Below are 19,871 nucleotides of genomic sequence, written 5' to 3'. Positions count from 1 at the left end.
ATTGCGGGTCTAGCCTATAACCGCCTGACATACTTTACTATAAATTTCTCATATTAACCATTAAATAAATTCCAAAGCCAAGACCGGGGGAATCGAACCCACTAACCAACAATACACCTTAGTATTGCGGGTCTAGCCTATAACCGCTCGGTTACCGTTGTGCCTTTATCCCTAATTCCCTTACACTTGTGGGACCTAGTCGTAGATTTCATTGCAAAATTTTCGACAGAAATGCTGATCAGAACCCACGTTACATCCGCTTGACTCGATGGAGGGTTTTAAGGGGGCACATTTGAATATAGGGAAAGAAGCACGAAGCAACTCTCCTCTACGAGTTTTCCGAGGTCAGTTCCCCCCCTTTGAAACAGCCGCTGGTGTGAGCTAAAGCATTTTCGAGGGGGAGGTATTTAAGGAATATAGAGTTCCCTTGCAATTTGGTAAGCGCTAAGCATTTTAGATGAGTAGTAACCATTTGAGAGATGGTAGATAAAGTTCAAATGATTTACAGTTTTTGTTTTTTTTTGTTGTTTTAATTATCTTCAGCTGATCCTAAGAAGAGGATAGTTGGATTCGAATACGGTATAACCGCGTGGAAATTCTGTGCGCTGATCACTGACTTCAAATATTATTCTGCAACATCTGAATCTCACATTTTTTTGTAAAATCATACTCTTTTTCATGACTACTTTGTTACACTTTTTACAGTTGAAACTACGAACACAATTTTTTCTTTGCTTTGCTTTGTTTGCCGCTCCCCAGTCACGCTATTCTTTGTTGTAGGCTCCCACACGAATATTTATATAATTACGCCTCGAAATCATTGAGATAAAAAATTACTGTTTTTCTGTAAATTATCTGAAGTTTCCTATTAAATTGGAAATTCAATTTCTCTCGTTTAAATAATTTTTCAACAAATAAAAATTATCGAGAGCTGATCTATGGACATGAGTGGCTAGACGTCCTTTTAAAGGGCCGTTTTGGTGTTATGTGTACATATATAGGGGTTACATTTTGTTACAAATCGATTTAACTTAAAAATTTTAATTTTAATATTACTTTTTTTAAAAACAAATCATTCACAAACAACAAAAAAATTTAAATAAAACCATGCCAACTACATTCTAAAAAAATTAACTTTATGACAGTAAGATTCCAGCGAACGTACTACTATAAAGAAGTCAGCCAATTATGGGGTTGTGGAAGGAAGTTATTTCAGAATGAATGGGAAGGTGGTATAGTGCAAGATCAAGGTAATAAAGTGGGTCACCTGTTGCCGGTCTGCTCTTTGGGCAAGTTCCGAAAGGTCGGCTCGTCCTAAAAATATAATAACATATGCTAGCCGGTCAGAACCGGTCCAAGGTCAGATAATCTAATATATGTATATATAAAAAAAAAATGCTTGTATTTTTATCTGTATTAAAAATAAATAATTAGAATGAAAAGTACAGGTATGTTAAAATGTTTTCAGCTGTTTAATTTGGCGGTTTTTTTTCGAATAAATGCTTTATTTAAGGCGCCAATTATGAAGGAATTGAATTGAGTCATTAAATCAGGGTCTTGCGAGTCTCTAGGGCTAGAACATTAATTCGTAACTTAATAACGGCAACTCTATTCCAACTCAATTTCAAGTTTAAGCTTTCTTCCACTCACCCTCCAAAATTGAGTTTCTTAAAATACTATTTTGATGTATGCTTAGAAGCATACAAGAGTAAATTTTGTTAATAAATGCATTAAATTTTTTTTTTTATGTATTTAAGATGATCTCCAAGTATTATTTCCGGTGAGAGCTAAGTCAGTATCGAAAATATGATGTGATTGCCACACTTATCAGTTAAAGTAGGAAGTCAACACACTATAAAAAGTTCCAAAGCTAGAGTAAGGACAAAACTAAATGGGCTATCTGGTGAAGAAGTGATATGACCTCCTCAGGTGGTTCTTTGAAGATCAAGTGAACTGTGGAAAACCACGCCTTTTGTTCTTCTCAAGAAAATTCACGACATCGCCATTTTCAAATGGTTTTCCCTCTCTCTCCCTGTGCTCTGTGAAGCGCTATGCTGCTGTCGCTGTAAGCGATGCTGCTGCCGCTGGTGGCGTAGCCTCCGTTGTGCTAATGGAAGAACTGGCGGCAATCCGGATCAATACTCAAGGCCGTGGTGGGCGGTTGAATTTCTCCCGGTTGGTTTCTTCCCCCCTCCCGTTTGCCCTGTTTTAGCGCCAAACTCATCCTCCCTTATACGTACTATCTTTAAATACTTCTCGCGTGTATATCCTGTGATGTCATCCTTTATTTGTATTTTATTACCATTAACAGCAAAAAAAGAACTTCATTTCCACTTTTATATTTTGCTCGCTTTCTTGCCTTCTTGCCTTCTGGAATTATTAATTTTTTTCTATTTTCTTTTTATTTTTCTTAATAAAGATTTTCATCTCTTATTTTCTTCAATTATATTAAATATTAACAGCCACTGTTTGATATTATTCTTTATTCTTTTTTAATTAAACGAAATTAAATTCTATTTTAGGAGCAATAGAATAAATTTACCCCTAGCCTTCAATAAATTAAATTAAATTTATATAAGTTGGGAAACTAACGATTGCCTTAAATTAGCCATCCGGATTTACTGGCCTTAAAATTCATAGCAGTAAATGTTTCGTACTAAATAAAAATTAACATTTAAGAAAGAGAATCCTTATTTATACCGGAAGTTCAACCAATTCGCGAAATTTAAATAACGTTAATACCTTTTTTTTTTTTGGTTTAGGGATACGACTATGCCCTGCGACCACAAAGATCGTTCATGCCCTCTTTCTGATGCCTGGCGAATCCCTAGAACACCCCGGCCAGCCCGAAGATAATGAATAAATAATCCATAATCCGAGAGGGTTCTTTGGAGCCCCTCTCCTTCAACACATGTTGTCCTGAATTTTCCTTGAATAGTGGAACAAAGTCAGTTAGGAAGGTGTATTATCAGAGTTTTCTCCATCTGCGCCTACGGAAGTGCACATTCTAGACCCCAACGTTTTTCATGTACCCTCTAAGTGGATAATGGCTTCCGTTATTGTATTTTTGGGAAACAGGATGGGTAGATTCCCTCTGAAAGTGTCATTTTTTCCTGTAAACTACGGGCGTATCTCTTGTATACTTGTTAAAGGGGGTTAAATATTACTAAAATCGAATTTCAATAAAGTCTCTTTACCGGAAGTGACCCTTACATCCAATGGATAGTAGACTTCCTCAAAAATGGCTCCTAGGCTAATTTTAATAAACTTTATAACAAAACTTCTATTTATTTATGGAATAAATTACTGCCCACCTCATAACCATCAGCTATCCCCATGTAAATTTCCTTATTGTAATTGCTTCCGTATCGTAAATGTTAGCAATTAATGAATTAAAATTTTAATTATGAATGATTGAACAATGGATAAATCAATTAATTAGGTATCCCACTCGTTAATTGAACATAAAACAATACGTTTACGTACTAAATAAATTCATTCATAATGCTTTATTTGTAGTATAATCATTAATAGTTATTTAAACAGTTATTTTAATCATTCATCCGCGATTGTGTTTTCAATTTCAAAAAAGCACTCGCTTTAGAAATGCTGAGAAATCGATTTTTTAGTTGTTTGCTATTTTGTTTCATTTTTTAAACTTTATTTTAAGGTCCTTCCCATAAGAGGTCGACTGCCCCTAAAGGGCTAATTTTAGATAGTTAATAGATCCCTTTATATCTTTTACGGTATTAATAAAGGAAAAGTCATGAACGCATACGCGGATATTATAAACTTCGACAGTAAATTCTAGAAGGAAAAATCCTCTTCTGTCAAATTACTGCAATAAAAATCTAAGAAACATTTTGCTACAAGTTATTTACTTAATGTTGTAAATAACGTCCTCTAACTACAATAGCCAAGAGAGCGGAAGTACTACGATCGTGTCAAATGTTCGTTATAGAAAATTTTCACCGGAAATATCCGATTTAAGGTTGCCCTGGGTCCAAAGTTTTGTACCAATTAGTCAGCATTTTTTGAGCGCCTGTCCGATCGAGTATTTGGACAGAGTAACTCAAAAACAGAGAACTTGCTGGTAGTTTAGTCGGGATTATTCAGTTTAGACTTTCTTTCACACAGGGATTGTTGTTCTATTTTGTTTGTTCGGCTTTTTTTCCAATGAATTATTGCTGGAGTGTGGAAATATTACTGCTTCTGTTAATCGTACTGTACTCCATGACGTAACTCTATAATTTTCTTTTTATTTCTTATTTTTTCAGTAATTTATTGAAATTAATAAATAAATGTAACACTGAATAACTATTTCCGGAAGTAGTTAAATGGCTCCAACTTGAAACGATTGTATCTTACGTACTTACTAAACACGTCACAATAAATATACGTAATATACGATATTTCATCACAAAAATAAATAGAAAATAAACACGCAGCCTCCAAAAAAATAATAATACCAAAGTGTTTTACCTTGGTAATACTTTCAAATCTAAAAAGCATTTTGGATGAAAATCAATTCATTTTACGGATTGCGTAATTTTATTTTATGAGTTCAGAGCTTTTAAGAATTAATTGTATATAAAAAAAGTTAACTTAGCTTTTTAATATTTAATACAGAAATTAACTGAACTTATCCAATTTTAACTTTGTTTGTTACAGATGAGATCAGAGTTGGACCTTCAGAACAAGAAGTGAGTAAAACAAAAAATGTTTTTGTCTCATGCTATTTTTTTTTTTTTTTTTTTTTTTTTTTTTTTTTTTTTTTTTTATTATGATTTAAGGCGCGTCAACATCTAAAGGTTATTGGCGCCCGGAGCTTTTTTCAGTGCACTGCCGGCCTCCGGACAGTGTTCTCTCGTTACAAACAACACTGTCCATCACCGGACAGTGAGCTGTAAGAAGCTCCTAGGAAGAAAAAATCTAAGGGTCAGCAGCTGGATTCGAACCCGGGACCTCCGCGTGGGAGTCCAGTATGCTAACCTCGTAGCTAATCCCTCCCCTCTCATGCTATTATTTTTAATTACTGGCAAATTAAAATTTAACACGCATATATTCATGGAATGTCCTTCATATTTGTTATTAAATCAGCAAATGAATGCAGAATTGCGGTTTAGCCAAACTTTTGACTGTCGAATTTTTTACCGGAAGTAGCCATTTTGTGGCCCTCTCAAGTCAGAAAAAAAATTGGTGTGAAACTCTCGGTGAATGTTGCGGAGCAACATAATTCAAAAACGGAAAATTGCAGGAAGTTTGCAGAAATTTGATATTTAGTATCCTGATTCCTGTTTATTTTTAAAGAATTTTCTTTGAAAATATTTTTTTTTTTTAATAAACTCGATTTGCTCAATGCACACACTTAGATCTAAATGCAAAATTTTCTCTGGAACAGGCTTTTTAAGGCAGATTTTTTTGGAGTTGAAAAGGTTTAATCTTCCCTTTTTCTTAGGTATTTATTGGGAATCGACCTTATCTTCTGAGAAATATTCCCTTAGGAGCATTTCGTAATGACAGTGTAGACTAGCCGCTTCTTCAGGGATCTTGGCATTAAATTGGGTTTCAAAAACCCGTAGGCCAACCCTAGCTTATCATACACACAAATATACGTCTATATTTGCCCATACACTTCTGATACATTATGTAGCCATTACGAATCCTTTTGTTGTCCTGCCCTTTAGTAACCTTCTAGATAACCTGCGGGTTTCCCAGGATTTTTGGCCCTATATTCCAACCCTAGCTCATTATCATACACACAAATATAAGCCTATATTCGCCCACGGACGGCAGAAGTGCCACTTCATGGTGTACAATTCAGGGGTTTTAGCGTTTTTAAGTACAAGAGAATGTGGGTGCCCCTAAATTTTTTCATTCAAATAATGATTAAAAACAAATTATTCTAATAGAAAATGCATTATTTGAATTATCCTTTTAGTCAACCAACTATATTCATTATTTGAAACTTATGAATGATGTTTTATTTTATGTATATTACTCGTAGTAAATTTTTTCTAACACTGTTCTTTAGCGACAAACCGAATTACCGGTACTCTTTTAGGATCAAGAACACTGTTGCGTAAGAAAGCAGTCTGATCAGCATTCTTAAATGAATCTTTAAAAAATAATATATTTTTTTAGATCATTGACATTATTTCATTTAAATTTTATTTTCATGTAATATTTAAGCAACGGGCTAAAAAATTCTATTATATATTTTAATTTATTAAATATACTAAACGTATTTGATGTTTGATTCAAATTAAGACCTCCGTAATGTGCCTAAAATTAATTATTGATAGAGCTTTGAAGGCATAATCTATGTATGATTTATACCGTAATATTATTATAAACTGCTCTATCATCAATAAACAATATTTAAAATAAGAAATAAGTAATGTAAAAGAAAATACAATAATACAATAACAATAAGAATTTTTGCGACATCATTCACAAAAAAATAAAATTCTAATAGGGCGGCCTCAAGGCCTACGCCTCTGCGACCCCTTTGGATCTATTGTGGCTCCCCTACTCTAGAGCTCGCTCTCCAGACCTATCCTTTTACTCAGACTCTTAATTCTGGAGAGTGGCTCTTGGGTAAAGCTCTCGGGCCTTGGTTTTTTTCCTTCCCCGAGAAGTAACATCCTTAGCCAAACAAGCCCCTCACACTGACACAACACGTGCAGTGCCGTTTCCTCCTCTTCCTGACAGAACCTACAAAGGCTATCATCTGCCAGGCCCATGCGATGCATATGTTTGCTGAGCCTGGAGTGGCCGGTTAATAGGCCTACAATTATCCTTATAGCCCCACGGCTTTGACGGATTAAATTTGCAATCAGCTTTGGCGAATAGCCCTTAATGAACTCCTTCGCCTGTCTCTGCCCTGTGGTGGCAAGCCACCACTCCTGAGACCTAGTCTGCACCCATAGTTTAATGGCCGCAGTCCAAGTTTAAAATAAGAAATAAGTAATGTAAAAGAAAATAGTCTACAATAATACAATAACAATTGTCGCCAACGGAGGCGACTAGCAAACACACTTTACTTATTCTCATATTAACCACTAAATAAAATCCAACGCCTAGACCGTGAATTTGAGCCTTGTACCGCAATACATGTTAGCTTTGCGGGTCTAGTCTATAACCGCTCGGCTATCGTGGCGCCTTAGTTGAACTAATTGTTTTTGCATGTCTGAGCTGGTTAAATTAAAGATTTTTTTTTACTTACGAACATCCTATTATTTAAAGCAATTAGTGTAATTTCTGTGACATCATTCACAAAAAAAATAAAATAATATTCTGGAATAAATAAAAGCATCTCCAGACAATCTAAACTACGTATGTTAACTGAAAACTTAAACATATTCCGTAGCGGATTAATTTTAATGCTTAAAGTTCTTAACGGCAGTTTAAAAGTTAGGCTAATTCACAGATTTCATTGAACCCTACTGATTTGTTTCAGTGCCATATTACGAACCAGAAGAGATTCTGTGCGGAAAAGATCTTTTCAAAACTAGTGTGAACACTCTTGCGACTCTCTCTCTCTTACAACGCATTGACTCCATGTGCTGTCTATCGTTTTCATCTTCTCAGTCCTCTGGCCGCCACATTCTCCATTACATCCTCCACCCACCATCTTCATGGCCGCCCTCGTTTCCCAAGCAGCTTAACTTGAATGAGGCCATCTCCCCATACTCTTGATATGTCAAATCCGCGGCAGTCTTAAGTTTCTGGGCACCAACTATTGTTCTATATTATCATTCTTTTTATAACTTGCTGGAGAGATGCCAAAATTCACCTCCACAAATTCATTTCCATGTCTAGCAGCTTCTTTAAAACCCGTTCTTTGAGTATCCATGCCTCTAACATAGAAGAATAGATTTTTTTTTTCCTTTCATGGTTTCCTTTCCTATTCCAATCAATGAATTTCAGAATTCGATGAGGATTATTCCTTGCGAATCCCAAAAGACAGTCGCCATAATCATTCCGGCCGAAGGAACGGTCTTCGCCTTTTTTGGCGCAGATTCCCCCTTGGTAACCCATTGTTTAGATTGTTCTTTGGTCTCAGGAGTGTAGTGATGTATCCATGTTTCATCCACAGTGACGAAACGACGCTTAAAGTCCTGCGGATTCTTCTGGAACAGCTGCAAACCGTCCTTGCAACACTTCACACGATTTCGTTTTTGGTCAAGCGTGAGCAATCGCGGCACCCATCTTGCGGATAGCTTTGTCATGTCCAAATGTTGATGCAAAATATTATGTACCCGTTGATTCGAGATGCCCACAGCACTAGCAATCTCACGCACCTTCACTCTTCTGTTATCCATCACCATATCAATGATTTCTGGAGTAGTAACCTCAACAGGGCGTCCAGAACGTTCAGCGTCACTTGTGCCCATATGGCCACTCCGAAAATTTTGAAACCACTTATAAACTGTTCTAATCGAATGCCACCATAATGTTTATCAAGCTTCTCTTTAGTCTCCTGAGGCGTTTTGCCTTTCATAAAGTAGTGTTTTAATCAACACACAAAATTCTTTTTCGTCCATTTTTTGAAAATCACTCGACTTCCTCGATTCAAACGAATGCCAAACACAAAGAAATAGACCGATCTGGCTGAAACTTGGTGTGTGTTCTTCCAAGAGATGCTACTAACTAAATATAACCTTGATACGCGCCAGTAGTGCTATCTCTCTGACTTTGCTCGGACTTTTCAAACGACCCTCTTATTTGGATTACACTTTAGTAAATTTTAACTTTGTAATTTTAATCGTTAAAAATTTTGTTCTTTTGTTGGAATTAAAGTTGTTTTACTACCCGCATAGTTAGGTTTGCATAACTACCAGCGAAAATTCAATTAATGACTGCGTTTTCTTGTTACCGACTGTTCATTACCGAAGCTGAAAGAAGAAAAATTAAAAAAACGCCTAGGGAGAGAAAATCTAAGAGCTGGCAGCTAGTTTCGAACCCAGATCTCCGCTCAGTATAGATGTTTCCGATTAAAAACTTAACCCGTTGCCGCACACTTTTAATTTGATGATCGTGCTCAGAAACACAATTTTTTTTTCTCAATTGTTTATGACTGCCAGATGGAATCAAGTGTAAGTTGTATGTTTGGAAGTAAAAAATTATCACATTTGGCCACGGTTTTTCCAAAAAACCTCTCGACGGCTATAACCGTCATTTGCTCATCATGTCATTTTTTCTCTTTCCAGAGCAAATGACGGCTATGACCGTCGTGACGACTATACAGCATTTGCTTTACTAATTCAATAATTAACAAGTGTATGCGTTAGTACACTTCGTACTAACGCTGTACTTTTAATTAAAATGTGCACGACGGCTATAGACGTCGTTTGCCTAAATATCAACAAAGATCGGACGGCTATAGCCGACATTTGCGGCAACGGGTTAATAATTAAAAAAAATATATACGACCAATTGAGAGATTTGTTTACCCCAGCTGTCAGAGAACATACGAGGTTTCCGGACGAACTATTTATGAGGTGTCTGCTGCGATAATTTGTCTTGGAAGAATTTTTTTTAATTTTTAAACCCGTCTTCGGAAATAGAGATCCATCTTTGGACGGATATTTGACGAATTTTCTTTGCAAAGTTGCTTGACAGATCTATTCTCAAACGAAATATATAGTTATGGCTTTCTTGTGTTCAATTATGTGCATACATGCACTCACAGACAGACATTAAAGGATAAAATGTTTATTATTATTTTTTTTTTAAATACAAAAAAGAAAATTTTTTCCCAGAAAGAAAACTAAAAACTAAAATAATTAATAGAGCTTTAGTTTTGTACTATTTTCTTTTAATAACAGTTTGACATAGATTTCTAGACTATGTTGTCACACAATTATTATCTCCTCGCTGCGTGTATTTTGTGGGAAATTGTTGTTGATAAGTGAAAATTTTTGTTTACTACGTGAAAATATACAGACAAATGCACGTACAAAATAATGGAAGGTTTCTTTTCTTCAATAACTTTTTCTTAATAATAAAGAAAAGAAAAAAATGATTTCGTTTTCACTTGGTATTTTTATTCTATTTCAGTGCTTTGTCATTAATAAAGTCAACTCCCACTGGCTTCTCCGCCCCCACCACCCCCTCACCGTTCATTAGATTTAAAATAATTATTCTACTCTTTAAAGTCGTTTGTCATTGAACATTGTTTTATTTTATTTAATTTTTTAATTGTAACTACGCTCAACGTAGTATATACAACTAATTGTAACTAAGTTAGAAAGTACCTCGCCTGCTTTACTAAATGGACATAGTTACCATTATAACTTACAAATTATAACATGCATGTTATTTTTGTTTAGTGTTTTTTAGTTAGGGGGGGGACCCTAGCTCCCTTCCCCTTTGAGAACGACTTTAGCTATTAAAACTCTCCTTTTTACAGTGGTCTTAGTTGTTTTTTTGTATTCTATCTTATTGTATATACTTGGTAACTATAGTTTAATGTTTATTAAGAACCATGCTGAGAGAAAAGAGAGGGCTCATTCTGTGGGCTTACAATTTGTGTGCGTTTATGACCCACTTTTGTACAGACATTAAACACACATAAAATAAGATCACCTATTATTAAAGAATTTTATTTTTATAGTTGTTTCCAAACATTTCTTAATAAAGATAGTAAATTGTTATTTATAGAAAATAGATAATTAATGACTTTCCTTTTTGTTTGTTAATAGAATAAACATAAATTAAAAAAAAAGAGTAAAATTTTATTAAATTTTTGTAATCTAGTTGCAGACATCTTGTAATTTAGTAACGGAAGTGGAAATGCGTATACCTTACTAACACGTAACCTTCCCTCACTCAGTCAACAAGTGTAGTGTAGAGACGGAAACGTAAATAAAGAAGAGATTTCTTCTCTAAACTGAGTAATATCCTCTGATGATGGTTGAGAATCCGAAATTGGTTAGGGATACAATGCGCATGCGCGTTAGGACGGATAAAATCAAAGATATTATCCAGCACTGCCAATCTAAACCAAATTTTGTCACAAATGAGTGGTTGGCAAACCCCCCGGCTCGCAAGCCTCATGCTACTCTTTGGCGTCTTAAGTATGACTCTTCCACGTAATATCATAAGATAATTATGTCATAACAATGAACTAACACGGGTTTTAATTGGAGAGCGAACGTACCCCAATTAAGTTAGGAACGTTTTTAGCAGAGGCCAGCTTAACATTAACCTAAGTCTTTTAACAATGTTCCTATCTTTTTTTGCTCTCTCAAAAAACTTGCGCTGGGGAAAATCTGAGAATGAATCTTAGAAAATAGGGAGATTTGCATTTTTTCGGACAGTCAAGCGGCACTGAAGGCCCTCTCTTCTTTCAGAACTACCTCTTCCCTGGTCTGGGAATGTAAAAAGGCCCTAGAACTATTGGCTGGGCACAATAAAGTTCGACTGGAATGGGTGCCGGGCCATGTGGGGATTAAGGGGAATGAAATAGCGGATCAGTTGGCCAGAAATGGAGCTAGTACTTCCTTTCATTGGCCCGGAACCAGTCCTGGTGATCACTAGGGGTGCAGTTCGTGAGGCTCTCAGAGATTGGATCTGGATAGAACATGATGCTTCCTGGGGTTAAACACAGCAAGAGGGGTTATGCCCTTGTTGGGCAAACAAAGAACCATAGTGACTCTAGGTTTGGGCAGGAATCAGATCACTCTGATCGCAGGCCTATTCAACAGGGCACGGAAGGTTCAGAAAGCACCTGCACAAGATAGGGCTTATTAGCTCGGAACCGTTTGGTGCAGATTGTGCCAGGAAGAGGAAGAAACGGCCTCTCCACTTGTTATTCTGCGCTACGATATCTTTGGTACCTTGAGACCAGAGAAGATTAAAGCGCAGAAGGAACTGGTAGGGAAAGCCCTCAACCTTCTTAGAAGGGGAGGTTTCATATACTAGACTTAAAGGGGAAGGCACAATAAGCCACTGGGTGGCTGCAGTGCCGTGGGGCATGGGTCCCATCCCGCCGTTCAAAATCTAAAAAAAATCCATCACGGGTTTTAATTGGAGAGCGAACGTTTTTTAGCAGAGGCCAGCTTATCAGTAACCTAAGTCTTTTAACAATGTTCCTACCTATTAAGTTTACGTTCAAAAAATTTGGCTTTCTCAAAAAGCTTAAAAAAAGTTATACTTTTGATATTTGGCTCTGTTGACTTTCTCGACCATTGTAGCGCTCAATAAAATTTTATTGATTTATTTTCAATTAAATTTAATTAAATAAATCTTTTATAATAATCTCAAAATTAATTTAAGATACTCATTTAGCATGTAGGATAGGTAATAAATATTTACATTTTATCGATCACATAGTTTAACGTACTAAACCCAATATTGATCCATGAATACAAAAATAATTGGATGCAAATTCGAGTTCACCATCAACAGCCTTGAAATATCAAATCAAGGACAAATAGCAATAGGACTGTTCACAAAGAAACATGTGATTGATTGGCTGTAGATCTAAACGAAGATTGAATTATAACTTTTTAAATTAGGTGTAAATCTAGTCTATTGAGAATTATAACTATACAGGGTGAACCAGTAAGTAATGTCCATAGGCCTAGTATGTGAAGTCCATCTGAAGTGGACTTCAAAGACGTCTTAGGCCAACTTCATATTTCCCACTGTTTTTGAGTGACGTCACTTTACACTTTTTTTTTCTAAAATCATTACTTTTTTTGCAATAAAAACGTTATTACTCAGAAAGTTTTAATCCGAATTCAATTCTGATGACGTTTTCTCAAATATTTCAGTAAGATCAGAAGTAAATGTTTAAATCGCAATTTATAACCTTTAACTCCCTTATTTTAAGACAATCTACTTTAAAACTTGGTCCATTTAAAAGAGTTTTCAATGAATTAAACAACTTGATAAACTAACACTGTTAAGTGCTCGTGAAAACGTTTTCTTGCAAAACAAACGTAATTTCTCATACATGGAGAAAAGGAATCCTGGAAAATGATATACCGTTTGAAAGCCCATTAAATAAGGAAACTTTTATAAAAAGTGCCAGCACCTAGGTCTGATAATGATCACGTAAGTGCCTAATGAGTTTTCTTAAAAATTTCGATTACTTTTATTTTCCCAGTTTCCGAAGGAAGATTAAGGCTGTTTGGAGAATATTTATGCTTCGAAATGGTATCAATTTTTAGGAAATTTATCTGTCTTTCTAACCGTGTCATCAGAATTGAATTCGGACTAAAACTTTCTGAGTAATAACGTTTTTATTGGAAAAAAAAATGTAATGATTTTAGAAAAAAAATGTAAAGTGACGTCACTCAACAACAGTGGGAAATATGAAGTTGACCAATAAGTCTTTGAAGTCCACTTCAGATATACTTCACATACTAGGCCTATGGACATTACTTACTGGTTCACCCTGTATAGTTAAAGATTATAGCTTCGGTTTGATAGAGAAATCCTGCAAATTAAATAGTAACACCTTACAAAGTACTAACTGATAAATTTGCTTTTAACTCCCAAAGTTTTTTGGCCATATTTAATTCTTATCACTTTAAAAAATAATCATCCACCCACTCATTATCTCAGAAAATCCTCTGAATCAAATTTCCGAGAATTATTTTACAAGTTTTATAGATTTATGTATTTGTAATCATTAGACAAAATATAAAATAAAATCAAAGCAGCCGATTTGTGAGAAAATCTATTAAAATTTGGAAAAATCTATTCTGGCACATATAAGAGCGGCTATTTTTTTTTTAAAAAAAAATTTTATAAATTCATTCCTGCATTTGATTCTTATTAATTTTATAAAGGTGGTTAGTCTGTACAATAAACAGTAATGGCACTTTAGAGAGAAGCCTAATCACCTAGAATTACAGATATGCCATATATGCATATTCTCATAAAAGTTCAAAAATTCATATTCTGAGCAAGTATTGTTCTGAATGTACGTAGGTGATTTTTTTTACTTGGTTACCAAAAAGTGAACAAATTAGAAAACAAAAAAAAATAGTTAATAAAAGAACTTAAATTGTTGAAATGTTTTGTTTTCAAATTTTTGGATACTTCCGGTGTATACTCGATTGCTATAGTTTTGTTTTTGTTTTTCACGATTTTCATGAAGATAAACTTCCGTTTTTTTGTTTTATTTTATTTTATTATTATTTTTTTTAAAATAACTACATGGTGCGTATTTTTCTTCTTTTTCTCTCAATTTTCTCGTCCATTATTCCTCCATTGAGATTGTTATTTTCCAGTGGCAGCTGTTTTTCTTCTTCCTTCCGAACGGTATCAATTCCATTGCTTTCTTTTAACAATTTTCGTGTGTAGAATTTTTGTTATGCTTTCAGCTTATTGATGGTCTTATTTGATATTATAAGACAATAATTGGAGGGAATCTATTTTTCTCTTCTTTCTAATATTGTTATTAAATTTTTTTAAAAATATTATATTAAATTATTATTAAATTCTCAAAATAGATTTTTTAGAACTGGTAAATAACCAAAATTAATTAATGTGCTTAAACGAAAATTCGATCGAAATCTCAAAGACTTAATATCATTTTAACAATTTGAAGTGTAAGGGGAAGTTTAATTATTCATCTTATTATTTTTCGCGATTATCTTAGAAATGATTTCAACGATTTGTTGATTAATTTGCAAAGAAATAATGTTTGCAATAATGACTTCATTACAATGATATTTAATCATTCTTTATAATAATAAAATTCTTTTATAGGCAATCTTCAAGTGTTCCTTTTTGTGTAATATGAGTTTTAATAATCTAGTTAATTTTAGTAGTGATTAATTATTAAAAAACATTTTGTAGTTTGAAAAAGTTAACGAGAGAGTACATCATGAATTCTGTTAAGAGAGAATTTCTTGTGTGTATTCAAATCAAATTTTTATTTCTCTCAAAACCATGTTTTTTTAAAAGTTTTGTTAGCTACACCATTAAATAGATTTCGGCCTTAAGCGCCTGAGAACAGCCGAGCGGTTATAGGCTAGACCCGCAATGCTAAGATGTATTGTTGGTTTAGTGGGTTCGATTCCAGGTCTAGGCCTTGGATTTTATTTAATGGTTAATATGAGAAATTTATAGTAAAGTATGTTTGGTCAGGTTATAGGCTAGACCCGCAATGCTAAGATGTATTGTTGGTTTAGTGGGTTCGATTCCCTGGTCTAGGCCTTGGATTTTATTTAATGGTTAATATGAGAAATTTATAGTAAAGTAAGTTAGGGGGTTATATGCTAGACCCGCAATGCTAAGATGTATTGTTGGTTTAGTGGGTTTGATTCCCTGGTATAGACTTTGGATTTTATTTAATGGTTAATATGTGAAATTTATTGTACAATACTTTTTGCTAGTAGCTCCCGTCCTCCTAATTAGAGGTAAAGCCCACCTAAATGTCGGTTTGGGAGAATTGCAATACGAAAAGTCGGATTTTCCTTCCTTACATTAATTTTTAGACAATTATTTCTGATTCCACATAATTAGTAGAACATTTTAAATACCCAAACGAAGAGATTTCATTTTTTGATTACTTCATTATACAGTACTAATAAATTGAAGGTATAAAAGTATAATTAAAAGGAAGTCACGTGATTATGCGTTTCTATGGAGATTTGGAATTGAAGGAGAAAGGAGAATAATATTTTTTTAGTTCATTGAAGAAGAAAACTGTAATAGAAGGATGATCTTAAGAAGAAATAGTTGGTGACTGTCTGTTGAAGAAGATGGTACCAAACTATAAATAGTTGATGGGTTCACTTGCCCAAATTGATTCCTCCCGTTACTAAGCAACTTGCTGCAGCTCCCTAAACTACCTATCAACTACATGCTCACTCATATCCGTTCTAATGCATAATATATGAGGTAGTTATGATAAAAAGAAGAGTTAAAGAAGATAGTGAAGGCGCCAAGAAGGGAGTCCATCTTGAGAACTGGGTCATTGGGTCACCTAAGTTAAGTGAGCCCTAGGTATATAACTCTGGATGGGGGGCTAGTTACTGAATACACCACTCAGGTGTGGACGATTTAAGTGGTACCCTTATATACCCTGTTGGGGGTCGTACTTATCTCTTCTTAAGGAAGGCAGCATCTCTTTCCACCATCCAATTTAGTTCTTACTACTACTACAACTTCTTCAAGACTAGCCTAACATCTCTTCTAGGCTTTCCATCTTCCAATTACCCTTAGGCTATCACTTGTTCTATTCACCTAGTAATGGCTAGTTCCACCTCTTCCATTCTTTCGTATTTATTTTTAGTGTATTTAAGAACTTTCCATTTTTTCCACTTTGACCGTTTTTCTCTCCAACACTTTTATGTTTTACCACATTCCTCTTAGATGTTGTCCTTAAATAAATTATCTATAAGATTGCTAAATTATTTTGCTCTCCTTAAAGATATTTTCACCAATTTTTTTACTTTCCCTCACCGGATAAGGAAAGCATTTGCAATTAAATAAAATTTCCGATTTCGGAACATTTCACTTGATGTTTCCGTTTTGAGTTTCCCTCAGTCGGAAAAAGGTAGTTTTTAGAAAATGATCTGCTTGTGACCAAAAAATCTCAGAAGCTGAAAGTCGTTTATATTCCAATTGGATCTTAGCGATTATCTCTTATCCGGCGGAACAATTTTACTATTTTAGAATTATTTTTCACTTATTTGAGGTTTTTGTGAAAATGGTTTTAACAGTTTTCTTTTAACTTTGATCACACAACGTAAACCTGTTTTCCAACAAGTTTCCTTTTTGTGAATTATGTCCAAAATAATTTGATTAAGTGAGCCCTGGCATAAAATTGCTTGATATCCTTTCCTCTAAAGTACAAATCGAAAGTTTTTCTTTGTATACTGTTTTCTGGAAAATATGTTGTAAGGCATTGCGAGGTAAAAGCTCAGCAGGTTTCGTGAGTGGTTTCACCAGATATTTAGTAATAAAACATTAAATTACATATTTCGAAAAATATCGTTCTATCGGAAGTATCTTTACTTCTGGTAGAAACTTACCGGAAGAATCTTTACTGAATAATAGATTTATTCGGTTTTTGTGATTTTTTTTTAAATTTTAGAAAATAGCTAATTATCTTAAAACGTTTCATTTATGTATTTATTTATTTGATTTATGGGACTCACGTCCTGTCTCAAATACAGTTGGGTACAGCATAAATTAATGCAATGTTTAATTCATTAAATTCATTTGCATTAACAAAAAAAATCTTAAGTCATACCAGAATTTTGTCATTTATTAATAAATAATGAAAAACAGAAGTTGTATTCAATTTCCGCATATTATTAAGACGACATCATACTCGAATTCAATTGAAATTTAACCAGTCACCATTGTATGCCGATTGTAAGACTAATTATGAAGATAATGGGCATCTGTTAAACTAATAGCACGCTATTGTTGTGGCCAAAACTATCAATAGCAAGTACAGGTGATTAGAGTCACACCCTATAACAGTCAGGAGGTTGTAGGCACATGTTCCGCTTGTAGACAAAAGAACAATTTATCATGAATTCAACCATCCCCCCCCAGAGTCTGTTCCGAAATGGGAGGAGGGCCTGTAAATACAATTAAATGGAGCAGTCTACCGCCCTCTGTTAGGATTTTAATAAAACTATTTCCCTTATTTATTTATTTTTTTTGTTCTTTGCCGACCAATTACAGGTGACATCCTACTGGTGAACAGATCGCCCTCTTCTCCAAAACCCTGTCTAACCATGTTGTGTTTTTTTTTTCTCCCTCTACGATCAACGACCATTGTCTCTTTTTTTTAAAGTTCTAAAACACACCGTAGGATTCTGATTGCTATTATTTACTTGTTGTTCACTAAAACAGAGATTGTGATCTTTCAATTTATGACAGGCCGGAAATGTAGTAGTTCATATGCTGTCAAACTTCTGAACACATCAAATGGAAAGGACAACACCCTGATTCTATTCAGTACTTCCGTTGTGTGTGTGTGTGTGTGTTTGGGTATGTTTATCGTTTTTAGTAGTGATGTCACGTTGCAAAATTGAAGAGGAAGTATTTGTTTGATTTTTAATACTCCAGTTCGTATTTATAGCTCATGAGTAAAAAAAGAAAACTTTACTCGATTCAAAATTAGTTATTTATTTATTTTTGAAGTGCTAAGGGGGTTGCTTCTGCTGTAGAGGCAATAACTACACGTAGAGGCACGAGGTAGCTGATATCTTCAAGGCATTAGAGGGGCATCCGGGTCCTAATGTACGCATAATCTGGTTGGTAACCAAATTATCCCTGAAATACAATTTTGAATGTTTTTTTTAATGTGACCTTGAGAGCAAAGACTGATTGGGATATAGACTGGACCATTCATAGACCAAGGATATCCATCTGGATTACAGATGGATCCAAGATGGCTTGTGGCTCTGTAACCGGAATAGGTGGACTGAACCAGAGATCTTCATTGAAGATAAAATAGATATTGCAGTCAATCTAAGTTAAATGGTGGGCTACTTGAACAAATCTTTTGTATATGAAAATAGCCAGCTTTTGGGTCTGTGACATCTAATAAATTCTAAAATATATTAATGAAAAGTTAATGCAGCTTTTTCACACAGCTTTCTTTCTCCAGAGCTTTTTGGACTGAAACCAATGCTATTAAAAGCTGCGCTGACGAACACCTGTGAAAAGGCTTTAAGAAGACTTTCTCGGAAAGCCGAGCTTCGCTTAAAGCGCTAGCAGCTTGAAAAACGACCTAATCCCTCTTGTTCAAAAATGTTGAAAATCCCTGAGGCAGCTTTTCTGGTACAATAACGTATATTGGGAGTGAATACCTAGACAACCAGAAGAACCTAACGATGAAATGTAATTACTACGAGAAATATATGACCCCATAGGGAACGGCCAGATAAAAAGGTAGAATCAGGAGCTGTATAGCCTACTAGAGGAAGGGGTAGGGAAAAGGTTAATTAAGCCGGGAAAGTTAAGATGGTGTGCTACAAGAATGGAAGAAAGTGAGACGGTCAAGAAGACGTTAAAAGAAGATATCCACGGAGTTAGCAAAGATTGGCCGGCCGAAATCAAGGTGGTGATCGTCTTTTCTCAACTTTGTCTATCCTTTTTTTTATCTGTACACGTTTTAGTTTAGATTAATTACACAATCAGTTGATAGTTTAATTGAATCGTAACTTTTTTTGCCGCAGCATCACGTTTTGAACATGTGCCCGTTTGAAATGTTATATAATCTCATTGTCAATTGCTGGAAGCCGAAGTAGTTGGTGCCTCTAATTCTGGATTTAATCCAAGTCGCAGAATTTCTCAAAGGAGTCATACATTTTTATCTTTACTCTGCAAATTTATTGTTATTATAGCTTTTATATAACTTCTGTGCTATTCTCTGGTTATATAGCACAAATTCGCCTCTAAATTTAAGCATCTACTTATTTTAATGCTAAATCCAAGTATTCAAGGTTTTGACCAGCCACAAATATAGCTTAAAAGTTCAAAATTTATTGGGGCAGTATTAGAGACCAACTTTATAGTGGCTCCATCGACTGCCCTTGCAGCTTTTAGCAGCACGCAAGTATCTAACACAAATCAGCAAGTACCTAATAACTCATTGATAGATACTTCGTTGATATCATTTAAGTAATTTTAATGCATTAACTTTTCATTAATATTTTTTTAGAATTTATTAGACCCTAACAATCACAAACCCCATTGCTGGCTATTTACGTATACAAAATTGTTAAAGTAGCGCACCATTTAACTTAGATTGATTTATCACTAAAACAATGCAATTTATAGCAGTTATAAAGCTAACTATTCTCTTCAATTCGGTAAAGGTTTCATTAAAATCGGTACAACAGGAAGAGAGATATACAAAGGTTTGAAATTTGAAC

The 19,871-nt window shown here is 34.6% G+C and overlaps 1 protein-coding gene across 5 annotated transcripts in view; it reads left to right on the top strand.

Moving 5' to 3' along the window:
- Window positions 1-19,871, top strand: part of spir (spire type actin nucleation factor) — a 252,872-nt gene that overhangs the window by 74,254 nt on the left and 158,747 nt on the right. For all 5 annotated transcript variants that reach the window (XM_074131878.1, XM_074131881.1, XM_074131880.1 and 2 more), the window contains exon 3: window positions 4,672-4,703. In XM_074131878.1, coding sequence (XP_073987979.1) covers window positions 4,672-4,703 — 32 coding nt within the window. The remainder of the gene's footprint in view (window positions 1-4,671; window positions 4,704-19,871) is intronic.

Source organism: Rhodnius prolixus, unplaced genomic scaffold (genome assembly GCF_049639745.1).
Source record: "Rhodnius prolixus isolate KJV_2025 unplaced genomic scaffold, Rpr scaffold_4, whole genome shotgun sequence".
Taxonomy (NCBI): domain Eukaryota; kingdom Metazoa; phylum Arthropoda; class Insecta; order Hemiptera; family Reduviidae; genus Rhodnius; species Rhodnius prolixus.
The sequence above is the reverse complement of the archived record's forward strand: the minus strand, read 5'-3'. Positions and strand labels throughout refer to the sequence as shown.